The 26930-nt window shown below is 34.0% G+C and overlaps 3 protein-coding genes across 5 annotated transcripts; 1 reads left to right on the top strand and 2 right to left on the bottom strand.

The window, feature by feature from the left end:
- Window positions 1-2662: 2662 nt before the first annotated feature.
- LOC18043843 (putative polyketide hydroxylase) lies at window positions 2663-7347 on the top strand. The gene is made up of 11 exons (XM_006438038.2): window positions 2663-2914; window positions 3335-3417; window positions 3498-3633; window positions 3806-4299; window positions 4397-4444; window positions 4708-4882; window positions 5206-5318; window positions 5427-5523; window positions 5656-5875; window positions 6221-6374; window positions 6607-7347. The coding sequence occupies exons 1-11, from the start codon at window positions 2719-2721 to the stop codon at window positions 7039-7041; spliced, it is 2151 nt and encodes a 716-aa protein (XP_006438101.1). The 5' UTR covers window positions 2663-2718; the 3' UTR covers window positions 7042-7347.
- On the bottom strand, window positions 7343-9980 carry LOC18045665 (uncharacterized membrane protein YuiD). 3 transcript variants are annotated; one of them, XM_024186639.1, is made up of 6 exons: window positions 9717-9980; window positions 8685-8841; window positions 8298-8348; window positions 7992-8084; window positions 7839-7907; window positions 7343-7679 (listed from the first exon to the last, which is right to left on the bottom strand). In XM_024186639.1, exons 1-6 carry the CDS (start codon window positions 9854-9856, stop codon window positions 7602-7604), a joined length of 588 nt encoding a protein of 195 aa, XP_024042407.1. In that variant the 5' UTR covers window positions 9857-9980; the 3' UTR covers window positions 7343-7601. The 3 variants fall into 3 exon arrangements, with proteins under 3 accessions (XP_024042407.1, XP_024042408.1, XP_006438103.1); XM_024186640.1 differs by having other exon boundaries at window positions 8685-8849; window positions 9717-9840; XM_006438040.2 differs by lacking the exon at window positions 7839-7907.
- Window positions 9981-10717: 737 nt separating this feature from the next.
- Window positions 10718-18293, bottom strand: LOC18045666 (ATP-dependent DNA helicase Q-like 5). Its single transcript, XM_024185290.1, has 21 exons — window positions 17217-18293; window positions 17083-17136; window positions 16862-16974; window positions 16534-16768; window positions 16363-16458; window positions 15984-16037; window positions 15806-15880; window positions 15613-15666; window positions 15085-15129; window positions 14903-14997; window positions 14692-14821; window positions 14108-14206; window positions 13777-13832; window positions 13577-13679; window positions 13316-13444; window positions 12646-12815; window positions 12398-12422; window positions 12197-12312; window positions 11729-11871; window positions 11597-11651; window positions 10718-10934 (listed from the first exon to the last, which is right to left on the bottom strand). The coding sequence occupies exons 1-19, from the start codon at window positions 18261-18263 to the stop codon at window positions 11784-11786; spliced, it is 2784 nt and encodes a 927-aa protein (XP_024041058.1). The 5' UTR covers window positions 18264-18293; the 3' UTR covers window positions 10718-10934; window positions 11597-11651; window positions 11729-11783.
- Between the last annotated feature and the right edge of the window lie 8637 nt (window positions 18294-26930).

Below are 26930 nucleotides of genomic sequence, written 5' to 3' on the forward strand. Positions count from 1 at the left end.
CAATAGAGCTTATAGCAGTAGAATTTATACCAATAGAGCTTTTGGACAAAAAGTCATTAGGTGTTTGGTTGTCAATAAAAAAAGTACTTTTGAACCATTAAACTGTGTGATATTTTTTATATTATATATTTTTAGAAAAGCTCTATAACCTCTACTCCCAAAAGCTCAAATTTTGGGCTTTTACTATTAAAGGTAAATTAGTTTATTTAAGCTAAAAAAACTCTACTAAAAAAATAACCAAACACCATAAAAATTTTTAAAAAGTGCTTATACGATTAAATAAGCACTTATAGCTCTTAAATAAGCCATACCAAACGGGCACTTAGTCATTAATCATTTTGCGTAATTTTGGACTTGCTGCCCTTATTTTTGTGCCTGATCCCATATTAATTTGCTCTACTGGTGCCTTTAAGATTTTGGACTTGCTACCCTTATTAAATATTTGCTATCCATATTTGCATCTATTAATAGTAATAAATGTAAAAACCCACTCTAAACAGATTCCTCATCAATGCTCTACCGCTGCCTTTAAGAGTCAGCTTTGCTTAAGAAATAGCTGGAACGCTTATAAAGGCATATGCATCCAATTAAAAATAAAAAATCACAAATCATTTGTGTTAAGATTTATGCTTTTTTATTAGTAGAAAGACTAACTTAGAGTGGGGGGGTTTCCATTTCCAATATTTATTCTAGGCACTGACTCATTGGAGATGCATTATTTTAATACCAAAGTGAATATGCAAGTTCATATTTATGTAAAAAAAACAAGAGATAAAACAACAGTCGCTGGTAGATTTGAGCATTTTGTTGTGCTGCTGTAGATAATTACACCAACAAAGGGAAGGTAACTTGAAAGAGAATGAAGAGGGCACGTGCCCAGTCCTTTTTATGTAGTGAGTCTGCTTTCTCAGAGGTCTTTATAGCTTTTTCATTCAATTTGGCTTCCGCATTTGCACCTTTTTCTTCAGCTATTCTCCTTGTAATTGCAAGTTTGTTTATCAATCGCTCTTGTGCTCAAGCTTTCGATCTCTCAGCCTTCACTTACAAGTACAAAAGAATTATTCAGTATGCATTTAAAGCAGTATGCATTTATATACAGTCTATGTTATGTGTGTTACTAACATCTAAAACTAAACAAGTACTAATCAAAGCTTTATAATTATGTTTAGTCAACCACACTGAAAGATTCAGACCTAAAAACAAAAAAAGCCAAAACGGTTTTTCAGAAAAATTCTAATATACAAAGAAATGTACTTTAAAACCATAGATTTTTTAGATTTGCAAAATAAAAAACAAAATAATAATAAAAGTTTAGATCTATTCTAGCCCTAAAATATACCTATAAATTAACTTTGCCTCGTGAAAACTTGAACCAACCAACATACATGGCAGTAATAGTAAAAAAATATTCCATAAAGTAACTGTTTATACATAAAGTAGCAACCTTGTATTTTATGGGTATGACTGTGTTAGAACTGTGCAACAGTAGAGCACTGTTGATGACCGTACGATTATAAAGATAAATATTAAATATGCACTTAGGCTCCATTTGGTACAGCTTATTAAATAGAGCTTATAACAGTAGAGCTTATAGCAGTAGAGTTTATACCAATAGAGCTTTTGGACAAAAAGTCATTGGGTGTTTGGTTGTCAATAAAAAATACACTTTTGAACCATTAAACTATGTGATATTTTTTATATTATATATTTTTAGAAAAGCTTTATAACCTCTACTCCCAAAAGCTCAAATTTTGGGCTTTTGCTAGTAGAGATAAATTAGCTTATTTAAGCTAAAAAAACTCTACTAAAAAAATAACTAAACACTATAAAAAATTTTAAAAAGTGCTTATACGATTAAATAAACCCTTATGACTCTTAAATAAGCCCTTATGGCTCTTAAATAAGCCATACCAAACATGCACTTACTATTATGATCTGACGGGCATTATCAGTGCTCTACAATGGAGCAGCTTCACCGTAACCACTGCCTTATTTTATTACTCAGTAAACATGCCTTCATTCACAACTGAATCTGGAGAAGAATTTCGGTGGCAAAATTAAAAAAAAAATGAAAAAAATGAGCATAACTAAAAGCTAATTTCAATGGCGAAATTCTCTTCTCTTCTCTCTCTTTTCTTTTTATTTCTTCATCTCTTTATCAATTTCTTTGTCTTGTAAAAATAGAGATGTCTTTTTTCTTTTAGATATACTTAAGGGCTAGGGTTAGCTAAGAGTTAGGGGAAAAAAAATACCATTGCTTTAATGAAATGACTAAGATGACCTTAGACAATTTCACTAAAATACCCTAAAAGAATTGGGGATATTGCAATAGAAAAATTTAGGTTTTATTTAGTAAATATTTATATATGTAATTTTTAAGCTAAGATAATTTATTTCATAGTTATTTGATGAAAAAAATTATTATTTTAAGAAAAAAATTTATCAAACACCATCAATTTTTAATTTACAATTAGTATTTTCATGTTATTTTCTTACAACAGTTATAGTGAGCTACAAGCTTCACACGTGATGAGAGGCAGGAGAGCCGGACATTTAAGAAAGCCGGGCCAAGCCCAGTTGAACCCCAAAAAACAAAAAAAAAAGAGCGCATTAAACAAAATCAACTAACTCTAAAACCATGCGACACTTAGCTTCACTTCCTTCAAATTTCATCGTCCATTACCATTCACTTCGACAAACCATTTTCTTAATTCTGCAATGAGGATTGTAGCGTTTACGAGAAGACTTAACTGTTTCTCCAGAATCAAAACACTCCCATATCCATATGGGTATACTCAATGCAGAGCCTTATCAGACTCCAAAACTATCGTTAGCAATGAAGCTGTGGTTCCGGTTTTGATAGTTGGTGCAGGACCCGTCGGTCTCGTTCTCTCTATACTTCTCACAAAATTAGGTATATTTTAAAATTTATTGGTTTCCATTTTCATTAAATCGTGTTTCAGTGGTTGGTTGCTGAGAAAAGTATGTGGAAATGAAGGAAAGCAATAAAACATTTTGTCAGCAAAATGTTTGACTTGTGGTCTCTGAGAATGTTATTGAACACTCTTCATTTTCCGTTTTCCCTTCTTCTGGGGTGACTTTGTGATCCATTTTGCTATTTTTCTGTTTCTTCTAAGTTTTTTCTCTCACCAGTGGTTAGGATTTACTAATTGAAATAATGTTTTCAATCTGTTTTCATTTAAATTTGGTTTGTCCAAGAGAGAAATTGATAGTTACAGACTTAAAAGATCACGTTCTTACCATGGAAAGAGGGAAAACTGGAGGTTTTGTTCAAATCTTTTTATTTTTTTTGGTGATTAATGACATTTTGTAGGGATAAAATGCTCGGTTTTGGAGAAAAACAAGGCCTTTTCTACGCACCTGCAGGCTCATTTTATCAATAACCGGTCTATGGAGGTTGATTTTCTTGTATGCAAGATATGCATTGGTTTGCTTTAAACGATTTCAGGCTTCATTGAGGTGCGTTTATTGATTAGGTGTTTCGGAAATTGGATGGCTTGGCAGAGGAGATTGAAAGGTCACAACCGCCAGTTGATTTGTGGAGAAAATTCATATATTGTACATCACTAACGGGTCCAGTTCTTGGGTCAGTGGACCACATGCAACCTCAAGGTATGATACATCTCTTGGCATCATAGGACCATGATTGTAAGACTACAAGGCATATTTGTCATCTTTACGAGATTTGTCACATTTTATGATCATATGATATGGTTTATTTTCTGACTATAATTTTCGAAAGAATGTAAATTTGCCGATTGATTATATTGTTATTTCTCACCAGATTTTGAGAAAGTTGTCAGCCCAGTCTCTGTTGCACACTTCTCACAGTACAAATTAAACAAATTACTACTTAAGCAGCTGGAAAAGCTCAACTTTAAAATTTGTACATCAGAAGGTATGGAGGGCCTTCACAGCCACTTCCTCCAGGGAAGGGAAATATTAATGGGGCATGAGTGTGTATCTGTCAGTGCTACTGATCAATGTATAAATGTGATTGCTTCATTTCTCAAGGAAGGGAAATGTACAGAGAGAAATATCCAGTGCAATATTCTTATTGGTACAGATGGTGCTGGAAGTACTGTGAGGAAGCTTGTAGGAATAGATCTAGTAGGTGAAAAAGACTTGCAAAAGCTTGTCAGTGTTCATTTTCTTAGCAAAGACCTTGGAGACTACCTACTCAATGAGCGACCTGGAATGCTATTTTTCATTTTCAATACTGAAGCTATTGGAGTCCTAGTAGCTCATGACCTTAAGGAAGGAGAATTTATATTGCAGGTATTGTGGGCCGTAGAAGCTGTTTGGAATTTTGTTGTGTTGATTTGTACTTCTTTAATGTGATATACTATCTGTAACTTGTTGGTAATAATCTCAGGTGCCTTTTTACCCTCCTCAGCAAAACCTTGAAGATTTCAGCCCCGAGGTGATTTTCTTTCATTGTTGATATGTTTTTTTTTTTGAGACTGAATATTTGTATGCCATCCTTCACAGTTCCTTTTGTGTGGGAAAGTGTGAAGGATGACAATGTTAAGAGTTAGATGAAGTGAATGACAGAAATTCATTAACTCAATTAATACAAATCGCAAGCCTGCAGGGCAATTGTACATGTAGTTATAAGATTCATCATGCAAATAAGTAAGTTCTCTCCTCTGTTAGTAATTCTTCGAAGGATACAACTTGTTGTAGATATGCGAGAAGTTAATATTCAAATTAGTTGGTTGGGAACTTTCAGACATCGATGTGATTGATATAAAGCCATGGGTGATGCATGCTGAAGTTGCTGAGAAGTTTCTATGCTGTGACAATCAGATTATACTTGCTGGTGATGCTTGTCATAGGTTCCCTCCTGCTGGTGGTTTTGGTTAGTAGTTAAATTTTGTGCACACTGTAAAGTGCCTCCTATTCTGTTAACTGATAGCAACTGAATCATTACACTTTTAAACTCTGGATGATTGAGAAATAATTATAGAAAATAAAAATATATTTGCATTGGATCCTCAGAATCATATTTGAAATGGTGTTTGGTGTAGAAAGCCTCCTTGGTGCAAATTGAAATGAAGAGTCCAGATCCTGCTTCATATTCTCTACTAAAGGGAATTACCAAATAAGAAAGAACAAAAAAAAAGTTCTTAATTACATTGGTTGGTATAACAATAAAAAAGTTTGTGAAAATTTTTTGTGCAGGAATGAATACTGGCATTCAGGATGCTCATAATCTTGCCTGGAAAATAGCTTCCGTACTTCAGGATATTGCCCCGGCTTCAATACTAAATACTTACGAAACAGAACGTAAGCCGGTATTGATTTTGTCTTTCTGCCTTCTTCCTTCTCTCTCTATTCTGACATAGATGGATACTTGACCATCTATTCTGACATAGATCGATGACATGATATGCTGTTTTCAGATTGCTGAATTCAACACTGCACTTAGTGTTCAGAACTTTAGAGCCGCCATGGAAGTTCCTTCTGCTCTTGGTCTTGACCCAACTATTGCAAACTCCGGTAAGCCAATACAACTAATGCTTTAATTCTTTCATCTTAGTCATCCATCTTTCTTTCTAGCCGCTGTTTCTCATCAAACATGTATCCAACCCCCACATATTAGTGAAATATTATCATTTTCTGCTTTTGCAGTGCATCAACTAATTAATAGAGTGGCTGGTTCTGTTCTGCCATCTGTACTACAGAAGGCATTGCTGGAAGGAATTTTTAAGGTAGGTCGTGCACAGCTATCAGAATCTCTTCTGAACGAAAGCAACCCTCTTGGATCTTCAAGGCTTGCCAAATTGAGGCATATATTTGAAGAAGGAAAGAGTCTCCAACTCCAGTTTCCTGCTGAAGATCTTGGTTTCAGGTGTCACGTTCACTTTCATAATAACCTTTCAGCTCTACACGTTACGGCTCCTTCAATCTCAAATTCCTTTCTACATCAATCTAATTCTGAAAAAATATATTTTCGGTATCACAAACTTGGGAGTTTTGGTCATCGGCTTATTTTGGTGTCCCCTTAACATGGCTATGTGATGCAAAGTTCCTCTAAACAGAAGATCAACTCTATTATTTCACCCTTCAAACTCCCTATTCTGTGGTTTTATTTCCATTTCAAGAGAAACAGAATTAGTCTTCGGTCATTCCCTTCAGACAAGTCATTTCAATTTCGGAGTTTCTGAACTACTGTCTTTATTTATCAATTTTTAAGGTACCTTAAAGGAGCACTTGTTCCTGATAGTAATTGTGAGGTTGGCGCTCCAGAGGCACCTATGGGTCATCGGAGGGACTTTGTTCCTTCTGCAAATCCAGGATCAAGGCTGCCCCATATGAATGTGAGGGTGTTGTCAACAGTAAGAAATCGGGTAATGTAACTAGTCTTTTCTATACTATTTATTGCTCTATATACATGGCTGGCCTTGCATTTTTTTTCATCCATGGAGAGTTCACAGTTTTTGAAATCAGGAGTTCCCAGTTCCATTTACTCAGCAACTGATTAGCTGGAATCAATCATTTTTGAAAAGGCCAATTGCATATATGGTATTCAAGCCCATTTTAGATGGCAGCAAAACTGATTCATGTTTTGTCACATTGTAGGAGATCATCTCTACACTGGATCTTGTGTCTGGAGATAAAGTTGAATTCCTCCTCATAATAGCACCGGTAGAAGAGTCCTACCATCTTGCTCGTGCTGCATTGAAGGTGGCCGAGGATTTCAAAGTTCCTACTAAGGTATGTGTGTTGTGGCCTGCTGGTACTACGAATGAAGTTGAATTCAGAAGTGCTGCAGAATTGTCACCTTGGAAGAACTACATAGATGTTGTAGAAGTTAAAAGGTCATCAGATTCATTGTCATGGTGGAGGATCTGTAAGATGACTGACATGGGAGCCATCTTGGTCCGACCTGATGACCACATTGCCTGGCGTTCAAAATCAGGTGTTTCTGGAAACCCCAAATTGGAGATGGAAATGGCTTTTTCCGCTGTTCTGGGAATAAAGCCAGTCAATGTAGAAGGAACAACACAACCATGAACCATGATTCTTTGAAGACATGTTTACTGATGCCACTTCTTAATTCGATGGAAGGAGCTGTTCCCCACATGTTTACTTATCCACGCAATGTGATGCATGCAAGTGTAGAGGAATAAAGTCACATAGATTAGAATATTGTAGTCAAAATATATACGTCCTTTTTTCCCCCCCTTTTTTCTTTTCCCCACTCAGACAACCAATTTTATAGAGCATTTCTAAAAGATTATGGTGGTATTATTATTAAGGTGAGACGTGGGGCCAAAGTCGAGTGCATATCATTCCAAAGAGTGTATACTGATCAAAACTGCGTATTTTTACCATTTCATTGCTCATATTTGACAGACGTTTCCATTACATTAACTAGTACAATCAATCAAATTACATTTGAGAAATGCTATCATTTCAATGTAGTTCATTGGAAGAACTTGCCAAGATAAAGACCAGAGGTTTAGCATTAGAAATGGAAAATGATTCCGGTCATAGATCTAGCCAGTGTCCTGTTATATGGCATGATCAAATATCATCGATGTCTTAAGATGATATAAAGGATCTATTTGATCTTAAATTTGGCTACAAACTAGGATGATCGCATGGCCTATAACTGCAGTGACAATTCCAAGTAACGCACCAGCAATGACCTGCAATTAAAAGGGATAAACAATTTTTTTTAAAAAAAGATTGATTCATACAAGACTCACACATTCTGCAAATGAATTTATATATGTATATCTAAAGATTTCTCAACCTACAACTTCCATCAATATATATAGATATTGAAGGTCAATTAAAGTACTTACAGAGGTATTGAAGGTATTGCCTACAAGGTTGGGGTTAATTTTGACCACAACGGATGGGGAAACTACAGACTTAAAGACACCCAATGGCAGTAGATATATAATGTGTAGTCATCAGTAACTTATGGGTAAAAAAATCGTTGAAATTTACCATACCTGAGCAGGGGTGTGACCAAGAAGTTCACGCAATGGTCTGCTTTCAGCCAGAGGATGTTCAGCAGGAAGTTCATATACAATTTGATTTAAGACCTGAAGAATATCCAGTTCAAATACATGAAAAATAAAAATGAAGCAAAATTCAAACAAGAATTTCATAATATTAATAAAATAATAAGTCTTGGACAAGGCATACAATCAATCAATAAAGCTTCTATGCCATGCCATTTCTCTTATATAAAGATTCGTGATAGGGGTGACAATGGGGAAGCAGGGGAGAAACTAAAAGCAGCAAGAGCATCAAACCTCTGCCTGGCGCCCGGCTTGTAATCTTACACCAGTCGCATCATACATCACCTGCCATGATTACTCAACATTAGAATAGCAATATTCATCAATAAGAATGACATCTTCCACAACATCATGATTGTAGCAAATAAAATAAAATCATCCTAGTATGAAATATGTCACTCACACAGCTGACAATGAGAGAGCAGTACATATAAAAACTCACACTAGGTATAATGAGATCTTAAAATAATACTACTTTAAAACATTGAGAGTTGTTCTATAAGAATTAAATACATGTCACCTATATGTCAATCACGGTTGACCCTGTCATATCGGGATTATTACTTTGATTAGCAGTTGACTTGTATGCCAGGTAAAACAAGATGGAGAAAGGGATTGTACCACGCATGCCAATATCAGAGCAGTAGCAAACAGCGGCCCACCAAAACCTTCTTGAAACCCAACTGCCATTGCTAGAGCTGTGACAGTTGCAGAGTGGGAAGACGGCATTCCTCCAGATCCAATAAGTTGCTTGAGATCCCATCGTCTTTCCTTGTACCTGCAAGTCTAGCAAAGCTTAAGCTTCTCAGGATAATTTAAATAACAAAAAAGCAAGATTCACCAATATGAGTATAGCTGTAAGCATATACACATAGGAAAGTAGCTATCTAAAAGTTACTAAGATCATAACGCAAAATTTACCAAAGAAATTCCCCATTTGCATAATTATCAGGTAAAGTTTCCTAGGCACGGATTCTCTCCTGCATAACATTTCGCAAGAAACAGACGGTTGGGACTCCCAGGAAAAAGGTGCTTTTTGCAATAATTAGACAGCACCAAAATGAGAAAGGGCAAAATAAAGAAAAGTCTCACTTGCAAAAGACAATTGATAACCAACAAATTCTCTACATTATTGATTCCAAACATGATAAAAACTGTTCAAAGTAACAAGAAAAGACTTGAGGAACCCCACAATTCAGCAAGCTGCCTATGACCGTATTCTGAAGTGAAAAAAGAATTACAGCGTTCACCCCAAGAACTCGGGCTTATCCAGCAGAAACCCATGAGTTTGATTCATGACTAATCAAAATAATTATTAGTTCTTATTCATTTCAAGATCTCAGCAAAGCCATAATTCCAAGATAAATAAATAAATAAATAAATTTGGACAATGTTTTAACTGATCTCTACCTACAAGAATCATATAAACAAATTAAATCGAGAAAATAAAGACCACCTTTCAAACATAAAAATTGCTAGCAGAATTCTCAAACAACTTAATTCACATGTAAGCAGGGCAATAATCACAAATCTCGTAAACAAACAATTCCAAAACCAACAAACAGATCATAACCAGATCCGAATTCCAAGGTTAATCGAAATTAAACAACCCAATTGATTGAGAGGAAGAGAAAGGGAAGAAAAAAAAAATACCAGGCAGTGAAGAATTTGGCGCATTGGGCGATGGTAAAGGCGACAAAAGCTGAAATGAGAGGAAAATTCGTAATTATAGACGACGATGACGAAGAAGAAGAAGAAGATGTCGTCGAAACCGAGTCAGAAAAATCATCCATCTCAATCAAGAAATGGTTGCAATGAATGAATGAATTAAAAAGAAAAAAAAGGTTAAAATTGGATATATCTTTCTTTAAAGGCGGGTGTTTAGTTTGATTCTTCGGAAGGGGGGGGGGGGGAGAGAGAGAGAGAGAGCTTGACTGTTCTAATAAGAAGAAGGAGAGTAATAAATATTTAATTAATAAGAGTAATCTGGTTTCTTCTTTCTTCTTTTGTTTCGTTGATGTTGCCCATGCCCGTTGTTGAGGCCTGCAGTTTGGGGAAACTTTTTCTTGGAAAAACAACTAACGGTCGTTGCCTTCTTTCACCCGACTGAATATGCTCACTAGTTCAAATCTTGCTCGAATATAAACCCCCCCAACCCCCCAACTCCACTTGTTCTCTTCTTCGGAATTATAATAATAAACTATTTATTTATTTTTATAACGTGCTCTTCTGTCACTTGTAATTAAGTCGCAACGCGTTCCTCAATTTTGGTATTAAATAATTAGTTATAAGGTTGGCGTTGGTAAACAAACGTTTATTATATTATATGGACATTTACCGTGTGATACTTGTTGATTGGCCGCACTACATTTGGAATGAGAATTTTTTATATCTCAATTTTGTAAATAAATAAACAAATATATTATTATTACAAAGGTCTAATTTGTAGGCATTTTCTTCTGCCAAAGATCCTTTTGCGTACACAACTGAACTGATAATTGCTTTTAACTGGTAAAATTGTTTACTTGTTTCCAACAATATATACAAATTCGTAGTATAGAGTTTTCGTTATTTGATTTGTTATCAAAACTCAATAGGATCAGAAGGAAAATCACTGTATAAACACTGCCAATTCCCATAGTTTCTGGCTCACTCAATAGTCATTCCCAATTAAAGGCAACTGAAAAACTAAAAACATGTAAATAATAATATATACATAATCAAGTTACATCTCACAAACTTAATCAAGGCAACCGTTCGCTACTTTCACTTAACATGGAACTATGAATTGACATTTCGATATCAAAGTTCTGAGGCAGCCACTCAAGGCTAAAGCATCATCAGTCAGGGACACTGCCCGTCAACACTTCACTACACATTGAATATCCACCATCAGTAGCTGTGTTTAATGCTCAAGCATTTACTTGTATAATATTGACTGAAGCCAAGAATAACTTAGAAAGATTATTGCCATATCATTTTCGAATAGATTTTAACATAATTGGTTCTACGGTGATTTGTAATATACCGCTGCTGACTATAATTTTACTCTTAAAATGTTACAAAATTTTTCGGGGAAAAGGCAATATTATCAAATTGTGAAAATTCACTGTTGTAATATGCAAGTCCAATATATATGGATTTTTTCAAATTAATGATCTATTTTGTATTTAGAATCCAGTAATGCTTATCTCACTCTTATCGTTACAGCTATGAATGGCACAGGAGTTACAATTTTCTAGTCAATAGAGCTATAATCCTGCAGTAGATCCTGTCAATGTATTTACAGTCTCAACACTTTTTAATGTTGCCGCTCATTCATGATTCAAAACTGAAAATGTTATGTGGATTATATTTCTTTTGTTTTTTCAGACATATGTACTAGGTCAGTTGCTGAGGCTCAACTAGTACAAAACAGAGAAGAGAGATAAAAACAGAGGGGTTAAGCATCTTACCACCCATAGATATTAACATGCCAGCAAGTTGATTAGTCAAGTCATTGTTAAAATATGATCTAGTTGAAGGATGCTTACATTATACTGTGCATTCAATTCTGGATTACCAAGACTCTGACAAGTTCAGGGACATCTGAAAGTACAAAACAGATGGAAAAAGCTCTTATTTCAACCAGGTAACAATAGTTCACAGTGCTATTTTGGTGTTACCTTCAAATGGTCTCCAATTCAACTGCTACACAATGTACCACTGATTCTTTAGCGGCTAGAGCACATCCTTCCCAGCAAAATTCAGGAGTTCAGCCTTTGCTGCTTCCATTACGACTTGGAAGTTTATTTGCACATACCTTCCCCTGTAACCCATTATCAGCATAACTAGTTCAGCTTTCAATTGATGAAACATGAAATTATTCTGATGAATTTTCAGCAAATCACAACAGTACACAGTCAAAGTTAGTTGTTCAAAGTCTTACATTTCTTATGTTAGAAGTTGCATGAGAAAACAACATCAATAAACTGCTCGTACAATATGACGTCTGTTTGGTTTTCAACTAGAGATATCAACTATTGCTGACATATTACTAATTAGACTAATAGTTCAGCATTCTAGATTTTTCAGTTAGATGAAAGGGGAAAAAAATGTGCTTTAAAATAAAATGGTTTTCTTTTTTAAGATACCAGAAATGTGTTTTAGACCAAATTGTGGATGGATAGGCTGGGCTTGCAATGCCATGCAATATCCTCGCAACAGCTCTAGGGGTAAATTTGGCATTTAAGTTGCTCTGCAAAAACACCTGGTATCCAGAAAAAGAACAAATATCTCAACACTACCAAGCATGAGATTCCTTGGGAATGGAAAATAAATACAGAGCAAATCACCTTTATATCTGCTCGTAAAAATGGGCTGCAAATATATATATATATGAAATTTCAGTCAGTAAGATCAATAACATCTACAAGTGAAAGAAGAATGTCAAAAATTCAGTGTACAGGTGGGGTGATCACTTGATTTACATCAAGAACTAGCACCATTGAATATCATTAGGAATAAAGTAACAAGTGCTGATCAATATTTTCTTCTCTGCTATCTATGCATGCTAAATATAGCTGGAAGAAAATGTATTTACCTGCTCTGGCCAATCTTATTAGGAACATCGCAATTATCATCACCCCTGAAGTAATCCAAAATATTCTTTTGCAAGCAAGGGGTATGCAGTGAACCATTGCAACCGTGCGTCTTCTCGCAAACATCCACTGCAAAGACTGCTGCATGGAACATTCTATCCAATTTGCGTACCTAACTCAAAGAGAGGGTATCAGGTTGAGGAAAATAATTAGAAAGAAACAGAAACAAACACAACTAGAAAAAAACTCAATACAAGCCAATCACCTAGTCTGTAGCATTCATGAAGAGCACATATTTATTGGTATGTGTATGCTTATGTGATCATGCCTAATTAATGACCAGCCCCAACTCTCATTGCTATCAATTCGTAAGCTTTAGAAAGATAGCCAAAAGAAGAGAAAAGGATTTCACAACTGATAGGTGTTTATATTGGGTGCTTAATAACCTGATACTTTGTCTGGCTTACAAAACCTGGGACAAAAGTGGCAACAGAAGGGACCATATCATTTTATTATCAGGAAGACAGCATTTACTGAAAAAAGTTTAGTCTACAACAGTAGTCCTAATAGGCAGCATGGATACTTCCTATAGACAACCTGATATTTGAGTCCCATATAGCAGCATAACGCAACTGAAAACCAACTTGAAACTGACTATGCTAGAACAATCACCTTGCAATTTTCGACCTCTGACAACCATTTGGTAAGATGTGCTGATAGAGCACAAAAATCACTAGGAACTTCCACAATTGTATAACAATAGGCTGGATCCTTCAGCTCGTATGTTATTTCTCCTCTCATCTAAGATACCCAACAAAAGAGAGAGTTTCATAAATATTATGTTTCAAAATGAAGTTGGTGAGAAAAAAGAAGCTTCCGCTAAAATAAGTTATGCAACTCCCAAAAAGACAAACACTCTCGAATAATCCAAACCTTGAGATTCAGCAACTGGTTTGATACATCAATAGTTGTAGCTCCGATGCTATTTGCCACAGTAGGTATGTCAAACACATATTGCCCCTGTTTAGTCTCAGACCTGAAAATTTATGAATTATTACTGAATTTATCTAGAGTTTTACAATCTTAAGTAGATTTGACATCTTTAAATGGTCAGAAGTGAAAAGAACTCTCACTTCTTTAGAATTGTTGCAACCATCTTATCCTTATCAGCTAGCAAAGTTGGAGTGGTCTGCACTATTACAAATTTCCATCAGGTGTTGCAAGATGAAATACAATAACATCATAGCATGCAATGAAAAGTTCAAATGAGGATTATCAATTCTCTCTTTGCCAACATTTAAAAACAAATTTCCAAGGCTAAGACTTGAAGCGAAATTATCTATGTTTTTGTTAGCATATTCTATGAAATTGAACATGATATATCAATTGCTAAACCAGATAGATATTGCATGCAAGCCAGATAATAAAGTAATGGGACATGCAACATAATTATGAAGACATTACCTTATGGAAATTTAATGTACATGTTACTTTCAGCTCTGGGAGTAATTGCAAATATTGTATTTCACCCAACTCCAAGCATGTCAAAAGAGTAAGCATCACCTGGCAGGATCAAAACACAGCAAAATTAAGCATCACCTGGCAGGATCAAAACACAGCAAAATACCTTACTACTGAATATGTCAAAGGCAAGTCAACATTTCCTTCACTACTTACAGCAAATTTCAGGCGCCAATATGATTTTGCATGGTGTTGTGTGTGTGGAAAGATATCTATCAATGAATTATGAATGGAAATGTATTGGCCATGGTCCCATAAAGTAAAGCACATAAAATAAGGAAACATGTGCACACGTTATTGACGGTCAACATTTTTTCAAAGTAAAATAGAGGTCTTTTGATAATCATCAGACTACAAACATAAAATGGAAACAGTAGCAAATTGTTGTGTGATAATTAAAGACTAACTCAGAGTATTATCAACACAAGTTATATGAAGCAAATCAATAACTTCTGAAACATAAAGTTTCCTGTTGGCGAATTATACACATTCATAATGTTAATGCAGCAGTAGTACAAGGAGAGAACCTCTTCTTTTATATCAAATTTGCGGGAGGCTGATTCTTTGACTAATGAACAAAGTTTCCCATGTGAATTCATGCCATTGGTGAAAACTTGACAGAGGAACTTGTTTATTGCATATTCGTCTACTCCGTCACTGAGAAAAGATCTAAAATCAATTTCCAGAGTTTTTAAACCCTAATACAATCAATGTAGGATATAATTAAGAGTTAATCACCTGTACATAAGACTACGGAGCCTGAAATATGTGATATCATCCAAAAACAGATGGCAATAGGACAACCTCCCATCCCGTCCAGCACGTCCTATCTCCTATGAAATGTCATCAATTTATTTTGTTAAGATGTGATAGACAGAAAATCCAATCAAATAGATTTTACTTTGGAAGTAAATATGAACCTGTACATACTCTTCCAAGCTTTCTGGCAAGCTGTAATGAATTACCTGATAAAAAACAAAGTATTTCAGCTAATATCTAAGAGAATGTATGATCAACACATCTTTTGATACAAGGATATCTACACGGACAGATAAACATGTCAGCTGAATAAAATCGAGGGTACCAGTAATTCCACAAGGATAATCAAACAATTACCAAAGCATGGGCACAGACAGGACAGAAGATATTGAGGGAGGGGAAAGGGGAGTCGGGGGAGTTCTACACTAAACTAATTCCATTATGTGACTAGGCCAATTATTTTATTTTATTTTCAGGAAACTCTACTCCTGTTAGAATCAAACTTGTATAAGATGACCATCACAAAGCAGGAGCAGAGAAGCCTCCCACATTGGCCTGCCCTTATGTGAACCACAAGATTTAAAATGAAATCAGCATGCAGCACCAATGTCTACTTCTTAGATGCCCCGAATGTTGCTTGTGAACGTAATGCTGAATCTAAATAGTACTCATGGGTATAGTTTTCTTACAGCTCCAACATCCCTCTTGTCCAGTCCCATGCCAAATGCCACAGTTGCAACAACCTTTCACCAAAAAATGAAGGCAGTTATTTTGTCATTGCTAGTGTTGTGTAAACTCTAGAATAAAAAGGAGTTACATATCCATGATTATTCCAATAGGATGGACATTCATGCTTCAAAACTACAAGAAAATTTGACGCACCACTCTAATCTTGTTAGAGCAAAACAACTCCTGTATACGACTTCGATCCTTTGCAGGGATTCCACTGTGATAACTCTAAAACCAATAACCATGTCAGGTCCACTTAATATTAAAATACAATTAGATGAAGAAATGGAGAATATTCCAACGTGGGGGGAGGGGGGGCAAGAGTACTCACCTTCACAGAGATACTGTTATCACATAAATATCTGCTTATCAGATCAGTTTCAAACTGCAAAAATTCATACACAACTATTAATTACCAATCATTGTCAAGAAACAGAGCTCAGCGACCCAATTCAAAAAAACATCGTTACACTGATATATACATGTGTCCACTGAGGATTACAAACAATATACTGTTTCCTTGCTACCAGAATTTAGGTGCAGATTCCATAAATCTGGATATCGGAAGCAAATATACAGGAAGACCTAAATGGCATTATAGGGAACCAAAGCACCTTAAGAATAACCAACTCAAAGGGTTATGAGGTCGTCTCTCAATAAGCATCAGGAACAATGTAGAAAGTGTTAAAAGCATTTATGCACATGCTTACCTGAAATTTGCAGTATATAATAATGCTTTGAACTTCTGTGAAAGGAGAAGACTTCATCAACATAAGCAGATCTTTCATTCTAGAAAAGCGAAGATATTAATCAGTAAATTAAAAAAAAATCATTTAATCACCCATATAAGATAAAAGATAAGAGAAAGGAAAGGAAAAGAAATGAAGCATCTGCACTTGCCTATTATTACCACTCAAAGAAACTGATAATTGTAAATTGTCCCTTAATTGAGCTTTTTGAATGAGATTGCTTAATGGAATCTCCAGAGCAGACATAACATCACGCAAAGTGGTGGTTGTGGCAGTTGCAGTCATTGCAAGAATGCACTCAACATTGAGCCTTGCTCGAAGTAAGGACGCTCTAAGCCTCATGTATGAGGGACGAAAATTATGTGACCTGTTGATGGATTCACTCTTACTGAATTCCAATGGAAGGTTTCACCTATTAATATCCACAAAACTTTCAACAAGAAAAGGCACAACCACTTACCACTCAGATACACAGTGAGCTTCATCAACCACAACAAGTGATATCAATGAAGTAGCAGTAAATATTGACAAAAAATCTGCATTTAAAAATCTTTCTGGAGAAACAAAAAGCACCTGATGAACAAGTCAGCCAAAAGAAGATATTTAGCTTCTGGCAACAGAGAAAGAAGTAAAGAATTAACTAAAACAAATCAGTGTGTGTGAAATTGTAGAAGAACTCACCTTTATTGCCCCTACTTGAATCAGCCTTAGCGTCTCAGCAACCTCTTCAGGTCTCTAATACGACACAAAAAATTGCATCAAGCGATCAATCAATTAATACATATACATATGAAAGATAAAGATTAACAAGCCACCTGACTACTACTCAAAAAGCCGCCATGAATCACAGGAGGCAGATGCCTCAATTGATCAATCATTAACGCCACTAAGGGACAAACAACCAGAGTCAGCCCTGGCAAAATCATTGCCGGTATCTGATAACACAACGATTTTCCTGCACCAGTTGGCAAAACCAGCATCGTTGACTTCTTATCAAGGACCATCTTTATGGCCTCTAGCTGTCCATCACGAAACGAATCATAACCATACACAAGCCTCAACAACCTCCCTAGATTCTCATCGGAAGCCTCGTCTCTGACGGCTCTCACCGCCTCTTCAACCAACTCAAGCTCACTAGCAGCTCTTCTATTCTTCTGATTCTGCTCAAGATTTTCAATAATCAAACCGTATTCATCTTCATCTCCTTTACTCTCTGTTTCATTTTTATTCAACTTCTTCTTGCTTCTCCTATAAGAGAGTTTACCTCTAAATGACTTATTTCTTTTACCTTTGTTAGCGAAGTTACGCTTATTGTTATTCAGATTCAACCTCACGAAGTTACCTTCACCGTTACATTTTCGCAATTTTGCCGGCGGCAAGGGAACATCAACGCTTACTAAATTAATTTGCTTCTTCTTCTTAGCAAATGCATCACTTTTGATTTCGTTAATACCTTGGGGATTTGACGGTGTAGGGAGAGATTGGTCATTCTCGAACCGGAGAGAAGGTTTTTGGATTTTTGTGAAGGAAGCGAGTCTAGAGCAGAATCCAGCGGGAAGGGTTTCGAGGGACTTAAAGGCAGAGATTGAGGGGTTTTGCGAAAATGAACGGCGGATCTGGAAGGGTAGAGTTGGAAGAGGAGTGGCGTCGGATGGCGGTGGGGGCGGTGTGGGCGGGGCCGGTTGAGAGGGTTTAGATTTGGTTGGTTTTTTGGTTTCTGAGAGATGGGATGGAGCCACTCGAACTTTAGATTTGCTGGAACTGAGAGTATTCGTCTGCAGCGGCGGCGGTAACGGAGGATTTTGGCATCTGGGAGGAGTGGCGGAGATGTGAGAGCCGCCGGAGTCTGAATCGGTTTCCATTTCAGAGGTTTGGAGCAATGCGTGGGAAATTTTGAGATGTACCCTTTTCGCTTTACTCTTCCCGCCAAATCTTTTATTTATTTATTTCTTAATTTTTTACGTGGGCCGTGGCTGTGCAATTGTGTAAGAGTTTGTTTGGGATTGAAATATTGTTGCTTTAAAAAAAAAAATTAATTATGAAATAAAAATTAATAAAAGAATATAATTTTTAAATAATAATTTTAATAAAATTATTAAAAATATAATAATTTTAATAAAATTATTAAAAATATAATAATTTTTTTATTACACAAGTGAAAAATCATATTAAGATAATTTTCAAGTTACAACGGTTAGTGTTTAACAAATACTTTAGTACTATAGCTTTTAAGATACAGTTGTCCAATCTCAATCTCAAACGCACCCTAAATAAATGTGGTCATGCGGCAATACATGGTCTAAACAGTAAACTTAACTAATTGGCTTAGCGCATCTCTCGTGTTGTACAATATCTTATCGATAATCATAAGTTTTATTTGATTTTATAAGTTAAATTTTAATATTATTTGATTGCATTTTGAATGGAGTTATTTGACATTATTTAAATTATTATTTTAAAGCTCAAATTTTAGATTTTAGAGATTAAAGGTTGTAGAGTCTTTTTTAAAGAATTAAATTATCACAACAATCTTTTTTGCATTCTTATTTTATTTATTTCATAATATAACTTTAAAAAACTTATTTATTAGTGTAATTTTATTAATTTTAATAAAACCTCTCATTAGCGACAAAACAACTTAAATGTTTTCTTTTATTTTAATAAAAACTATACTTATAAAAATTATGTAAATAAAATCTCTACTTAGATATATTTTATTTAGAATTTTTGTCCCCATTTCGTCGTCATAAGAGCGTCGCGTTAGGTTTTTTACGTCGAATTTTTAAATTCTGGCGGTAAAAGTATTTTTAGCAAAAAAAAATTAATCACCAAAAGTACTTTTAACGACAAATCTTATTTCGTCGCAAAAAAAACTTTGTAGCGATGAATCTTTTTCGTAGCTAAGGATGGCAATTTCCGAGTCCAGGTCCGGGTTTGGTGTTTCCGGTTCCGGACCCGGACACCAAAAAGTCATACCGGACCCGAATTTAAACCCGTCTTTTATGAGTATGGGTCCGGTCCGGGTTAAACCCGGAAAAATCCATGTTTCCGGATTGCGGATTTTTAAACCCGAATCACATACAAATAAAAAGAATACAAACCCAGTTCTACAAAAATCAAATACAACCCAAATTCCTAAAAATCAAATACAATTTGTAAAATTTTCAATGTTTCAAAGCAATAAACCATTCAATTCAATGTTTCACAGCAATAAACCATTCACAAATACAAATCTATAACACAACATTCACAAAATACAAAATCCATGTCTACAGACTACAATTCAAACTCACGATTCACGACTTCAGTTCATGAACTTCAAGGATCGACGTCCGGCGAAGCAACAAACGTCGGCTATTGATGATGATGATGCGGACGATGACGATGATGACGACCACAACGTCACAACCGCGATTACGATTGGCAAAGGTGGACAAACGGCGGCCAAATGAAGGCTGATGGTGCTGATGAGCATGAACACAACGAAGATATGACGAGTGACGGTGATGATTTGATGAAGAGAAGAGCATGATTTGTGAAGAGAAGAGAAGAGATGAGTTGAAGGAGGAAAAGAATGAGAAGAGAAGAGAAGAGAAGAATGGAGGTGGCGGCTAGGTTGTGAAAGTGTGAAATTAGGGCATCTCTTTTTTTTCTATTTATATTAAAAATAATAATTTTAAATTAAAGATATCCGAGTCCGGGTTCCGGATACACGGGTTTATCCAAACCCGGAACCGGACCCGGATACGTCCGGGTCAATAAAATTTAATCCGGATACCGGATTTATTTTAATCCGGTACGGGTTGAACCCGAACCGAATTATCCGGGTTCGTCCGGGTCCGGTCCGGGTTAAATTGCCATCTCTATTCGTAGCTAAAAGTATTTTTAGCAATGAAAACTATTTCATCATTAAAAGGTATCGTTTTTATTTCATTTATTTATTATTACTATTGTTAAAATATTATCATTTTTAATACTAAATTACAATGACAATTAACACCATTATGATAAAAAAAGAATTAATTAATTTAAAAAGAATGATTATTATTGATTAACAATACAAAAATGATTAAAAAATTTAATATCCCATTTTTGAAAGAAAATTGTTACAAATGAATATAAATTTCTTGATTTTCTTCATCTTGATGTAATTGATCTTCAATATTGCCTACAGATAAACACACAATTATTAGTTAACATAATAAACACAAATATAATAATAATATAAGTTAGAATAAATAAGATAAGCAAAAAAAATTACACCATGTTAAAAATAAAAGGGAAAATAAGTAGATATTAAATTAGAAAATAAGAATTATATATTTAGAGATGAGCGAATTAAAGAATAAACGCAAGGGGAATGAGAGAATTAGAAAAATAAAGAATGAAATAAATGTATATATAAATAGGGTACATGAATTTTTGGCAATGAAATTTAAAATTTGTCGCTAAAACTTAATTTTTGCTGAAAATAACCTGGTAAAAAGTTTTTAAATTTTGATATTTTTTAACGAAGAAATATTTTGTCACTAAAAGTGCACATTTAGCGCAAAAGTACACATTTAGTGGAGTCAAGTAAACGCAAAAGTACTCAAATCATACGATCGTAGTAAAACAGTAAAAATTTTGCAGGACACAACAAAATGAAAATAAACTAATTTCAAGCTGCATGATTTAGATAATAAAGAGTATCAATAGTTTCTCTTTTACTTTTTAACATTCAGATTCTCCAGAGGCTTATAATTTTTCAACTGTTAGACTTTTATCAAAGTTTTGAGCAAACAATATTTAGTTAAAAATGAACATTCATTCAACAAATCAAAAGGCTTACAACAATTAACAATTATAATAGTAGATGGTACAACACAACATATTAGAAAAATGATTAATTTGATTGAAAATAATAATAGTAATACTTCAAGAACATTTTAATGAAACCATAATTTCATCATGGATGCGTCTACTTACCTCGAACTAAAATAACCATTAAACTTCCACCTATTAATCTAACACGTCATTAGCACATCCCAATAATCAAAAACAAAAATATATTATTTAATACAAATTCATCCTTAACTAATCTCCCTAGAATGACCATTTACTGAGACTCTGCCTAACACTTAAACTCGAGCCTTCAAAAACTCCTAGTTCTATCAGGATCATTAGCCCCACATACAATCTATTAAATTTCCAAGTTTCCAGAATTTTAAAACTAAAAATTAACAATTTTCTAACTCAACGCGTACAACTCTACTAAACAATCTAAGCATAAGAAAAACTACTTTCAAATTTTGCATCTGTTTCTCCACGACCGAGAATGAACTCATGTATTTAGCAACACTAGAAGCCCTTTTTTGAAAGGCTTCTTCAGAACGGTGAATTCTATCACTCATGACCTTGACGGCATTTTGGAGGTTGTTCAAGACGTCATCAATCTCGATATGGCACTCATTAATATTGTCTAGCTCAATAACATCATTCAAGAATTTGTTCAACAAATCTTTAAGATCTATTAATTGATGATGGGATACTCTTTGAGAAGGCTCCATTTCCTACAGGCGTGCCACCATATATTCAAATATAAAAACGAATTTCTTAAGCACACAATTTTCCGCGCTACCATAAAGATTCGTGTTTAATGTCGATCTTATCCTCACAAATTCTTCCAGAATGTCTTCGTCTAACGATAAAAGATTTGAAACCCATGAGGCCATCTCATGCGCAAGTTTAAAAGTCATTTTCTTGATACTGCACAAGCACATGAGACCAATAAGCTTCTCAATCTCTACCTATAACAAAGTAGCATTCGAAATATAAGCTCATTGTTGTGAATTTGACCCCAATTGTAGAGATCAAATTCATCCCAAGACCAATTAACGCTCTAACTCAGACATAAGATCTACCAAAAATCACACACACGTAGCTCTAATGAATCAAGAATTAGAAACAAAAAGAAGACAAAACACACAAGATTTAAGTGGTTCAACACCAATTAATGGTGCCTACATCCACTGGAAACAAACACTCTGTTTTCTCCTTTATTGATTTCAAGGATTGCAAAGAGCATCAGAAGAATACAGAGAATACAAGCTTTTAAGTTTTAACTCTCTGTCTTTCTCTCTCTCTCTCTCTCTCTCTCTTTTTCTCTTCCACACTACTCATTTTTCGAGATACTTCTGAACGACTCCAGAGCTCAGCCTTTTATAACCTAGTTTCTGGGTTTTCTTTACCAGCTGATTTTCCCGCTTATTCTAACTAACTTAACAGCCCTGATCACTTGCTTTCGGCATGACTTCATAACAGGGCTTTAAGAAATGACATCATTCTCAGTCGTTTCAAGTGATCAAATACTTCACTGAGTTTATGTGCTGCTTATTGTCTTAGATGACAGCCTCAATAACATGGGTTTCATTTTAAGCTTTTGTAAATGACATATCATGCTTTCAAACAAATGACACATGACATGTCAAAATCAAGTATTTAGTTCACATTCCAGCACTCATATGTCTTTTTCAGTAGATCGATAACGACGTTCATGCAATCTTAACTTTGAACTTCAATGTGAGTGCGGTCAGTTCATTCTCAAAATGACCGGCTTCATTCTTCAGAATATCCATTCACTTGCTTGATTCAGAAATCCAGTCGTTAATTCTCAGTGCCTGTAATCTTTCACCAAGATATGCTTCATCACAATTGTTGATCAAACTATTGAAATTTTTGTCTATCCTCTCCATGCATAAGTTGAGCACCTTCAGCTTAGTTATAAGGGGAGCTTCTATGGTGTTATGAATTAAATCCCCTTGTTTGCTAAATTCAATACATGCAAGACCTATCTCTGACTCAAGATTAATCAAATGGCACAAAAAAAAAAAAAACTCAAATTTGATCTCAATTAGAGAACCAAACAAACACAAAAAGCAATAAGAGAACCCAGAGATTATAAAGTGATTACAAAGAACACAATAAACAATCTTTCCTTCTCTTTCACTCTGATCTTTCTCGAATGGAATCTATGAGAATGCACTAGAAGCAGCTTTATATATCCTGTTTCTAGGTTTGTTAGTCACTAAATGCATTTCCGGCCAAAATCAGCTCCAACAACAACCAAAATGACTGACACTAAAAAATATACATTTAATAAGGATAAAATTATTAGTTTTTCATTTATTATGTTGATTAATGCGCTCAGTATTTCTAAATTATTTTAATACTCTTCAAATATTTTTTATGTTAAATTAATTCGCAATATGTTAATTTTTATCTTGTAAATATTTTTTAGGAATAAATAGGAAATTGGAATTGAAAGCGGGAACAAAGAAGGATTGTTGGAGCAATTTGGAATGCATCATTAAGGAGATGAAATAAATAAATACTACAAAAATAAAAATTAAAAAAATTAAAAAGTAAAAAAAAGGAATAAGAGAGTAACAATGCTCATGATGGTTAAGTGGTCATCTTGGCCACCTGTCCATCACACCTTTCAAAAATATATATTATAAAATAAAATAAAATAATAATAAAATAAATAAAGAAGGATGCATTCGTTGCCTATAAAAGGCAAGGAGATGCAAGGAGCGAGAAAGCTGAGAGCCAAGAGTAGAGAGGAGCTAAACCGAGAGAGGATAGAGTGTAACTTAGGATTTCTTTCTTTCTATTCTTTTCTTGTTTTTTTTTTTTTTTGCATAAATTTTCTTGTAATATATTCCAGAAGTTTGTCAAATAATAAAAAGAGTGTTTTTTTTTTTCAATACGAGTGGCTAATTTTACTAAGCTAAGGTGAAGGGTGAAGCTTAAGTTTCAAACTATTAAATTTATTATTTTTTCAAATGAGTTTAAAGTTTATTTTATTCTTTTCTAGTTATTTTTATGTCATATTAATTTATAAATTTCTTTGGATATGTATGGTATTTTGACATAATGTCGACACATTAATATAGTTGTGGCACATTAGGTACTTGATTCCATATTTATCCACACACATAGTTAGTTGAGAATTAAATGATATAAAAATTAATTGGTAAAAGTGAGACAAAATATAAAAATGAGAAAGTATTAAAATTATAGTTTGAATACTGAGAGCGAATCATATAACCTTAGTTTTTTTTTTAAATTGATTCATAGTAATTTTTTTCCGGCAAATAATTGTTTTTGTTTAACAAATTGACAATTAGATTTTTAAATTCTCAGTTGTTTGACCCGGAATTCACCGGGTTATATTATAACTAAACACTTTTAGACTTGGAAGTAATAACATTTTTGAATCGTGTCACAAACCACCAGGTGCCATTCACGCGTCAACTTAAGTGAAATCAAAACAGCATAAAATATTGTCGTTTTGATCACTTCAAGTTCCAGTGCCTTTACCAAGCTGAGACTTCGATTGTTTAATTATTTGGCTTCTGTTTTGACTCCAAGATAATTTTAGCTTAGAAGAATAAAAAATCAAGATGGTGAGGATTTGGATTATCCTCCTTTTGGGCTCAAGTCACCTGTTCCATTTTACACCTGCTGTTAGTTTTGCCTTCAATTCATAAATTAATTAAATTGCAATAAATAAGCTGCAACTACTTCTTTCGTATGGGCAATTTTGTTTTGTAAAAGAAGTGATCAATATTCGATAAGGAATTATGGGAATGAAAATCACAAGTCATGCATTTTATTTATACGTAAATACGCATATAGATACTTTTAAAGTATTAGAAAACAATCATCATCTTATTCCGTTTTAGATCAGAGTGATTTAATTTAATAGTAATATTAAAGATAAGTATGAACTTTTTGACTAACGCAACGCGTATTATCTTGAAATGACTAACACAGTGCGCATTAACTTAAAAGTATGATATATTTTATAATATTAAGAAATCTTGTATTTTATAATTGACCTGGGATGGTTCAAATATGAGATGCAATTAAGTTTCAAGGATAAATAAGAAAAGATAATTTGAATTTAATTATATGAAAGAAAAAATTGGCAATGGGTTTAATATAGATTAATTACTAGTTATCATATAATCTAACTTAATATGGGATTTAAATTTAATTTACGTAACCATATGTCTTGAATCTTAACTATTAATCATACTGATTGAGAAAATGACTTCAATGAAGTTAAAAACCAGCAGAGTTAATTTAGGATTATTAAATCAGTAGTTTGTTAAATTTCTAAAACAAAGGCGTTGTAAACTCAATGGTTACAATAGCATTAATTATGAATTTATTACAGTCTTGTTTAAAAAAAAATAAAGAAAAAGAAAAGAAAAGAAAAAGGTACAAAATCCTATCGAATCCAAATTCTTTTAAAAGCTCTTTCAGATCACCTCATTAAACAAGATAGCAAGAACGTAAGATCAAAAAATCATCTCCTGTACAGTAGTCAGTAGTACAGTACCTCTCTTTGGGGTCATGGGCCAAATCAATAACGGGCCAGATTATGTGTACTGGGTCTAATCAATAACGAGTTGAAGCCTCATAATTAAGATAAAAAATTTAAGTCCAATCAAAAGGCCCACATTTCCATACTAACAAAACTAGTAGTAGTAGTACTTTCAAAGTGAATTTTAAAGGCCGACATTTCCTTTTTGTCGATCGCCATAGTGGCCACATGGAGAACTTTAGATTTGCTGGAACTGAGGTGTATTCGTTTGCGGCGGCGACGGTGACGGAGGATTTTGGCATCTGGGACGAGTGGTCGAGATGTGAGAGCCGCCGGAGTCTGAATCAGTTTCCATTTCAGAGGTTTGGAGCAAATGCGTGGGAAATTTTGAGATGAACCTTTTTTTTTTTTTATATTTATTTCTTAATTTTTTACGTGGGCCGTGGTTGTGCAACTGTGCAAGTACATGGGGCCATGCGGTAATGCATGGTATAAACAGTAAACTTTACTTATTTACTTGGCGCATGTTTCGTATTGTTCTATTTCTTATCGATAATCATAAGTGTTATTTAATTTTATAAGTTAAATTTAAATATATTATTTGATTGCATTTTAAATGGAGTTTTTTGAGATTAGATAAATTATTTTATTTTTAAAGTTCAAATTTTAGACTTTAGAGACTAAAGATTGTAGAATTCTTAGAAAAACCTTAATTTATTTCACAATCTTTTTTTCATTCTTATTTTGTTCATTTCATAACTTAACTTTAAAAAACTTATTTGTTAGTGTAATTTTATAAGTTTTAATAAAAATTCTCATTAACAACATAACAACTTAAATGTTTTCTTTCTTTTTTTTTCCAAGACAAACTATACTTATAAAAATTCTATAAATAAAACTCAACTTAAATATGTTTTATTTAAAAATTTATGCGAAAAGAGCCTTAATTATTTCACATCCTCCACCACTCTAGGGTTGAAATTTTTTTTTATCTTAAAAAAATTATTTCTTCTATTAAAAAAAATTAGTTATTTCAATAAAACATCTAAAAAGAAAATTAATAAATCACACTTAAAATTGTATTTAGAAGGAATGTGATATATAATGTTTTTTCTTAATTTATTTTAGTGAATAACTATGAAATAAAGTGCTC

The sequence above is a fragment of the Citrus clementina genome, unplaced genomic scaffold (assembly GCF_000493195.1).
Source record: "Citrus clementina cultivar Clemenules unplaced genomic scaffold, Citrus_clementina_v1.0 scaffold_4, whole genome shotgun sequence".
Classification (NCBI taxonomy): domain Eukaryota; kingdom Viridiplantae; phylum Streptophyta; class Magnoliopsida; order Sapindales; family Rutaceae; genus Citrus; species Citrus x clementina.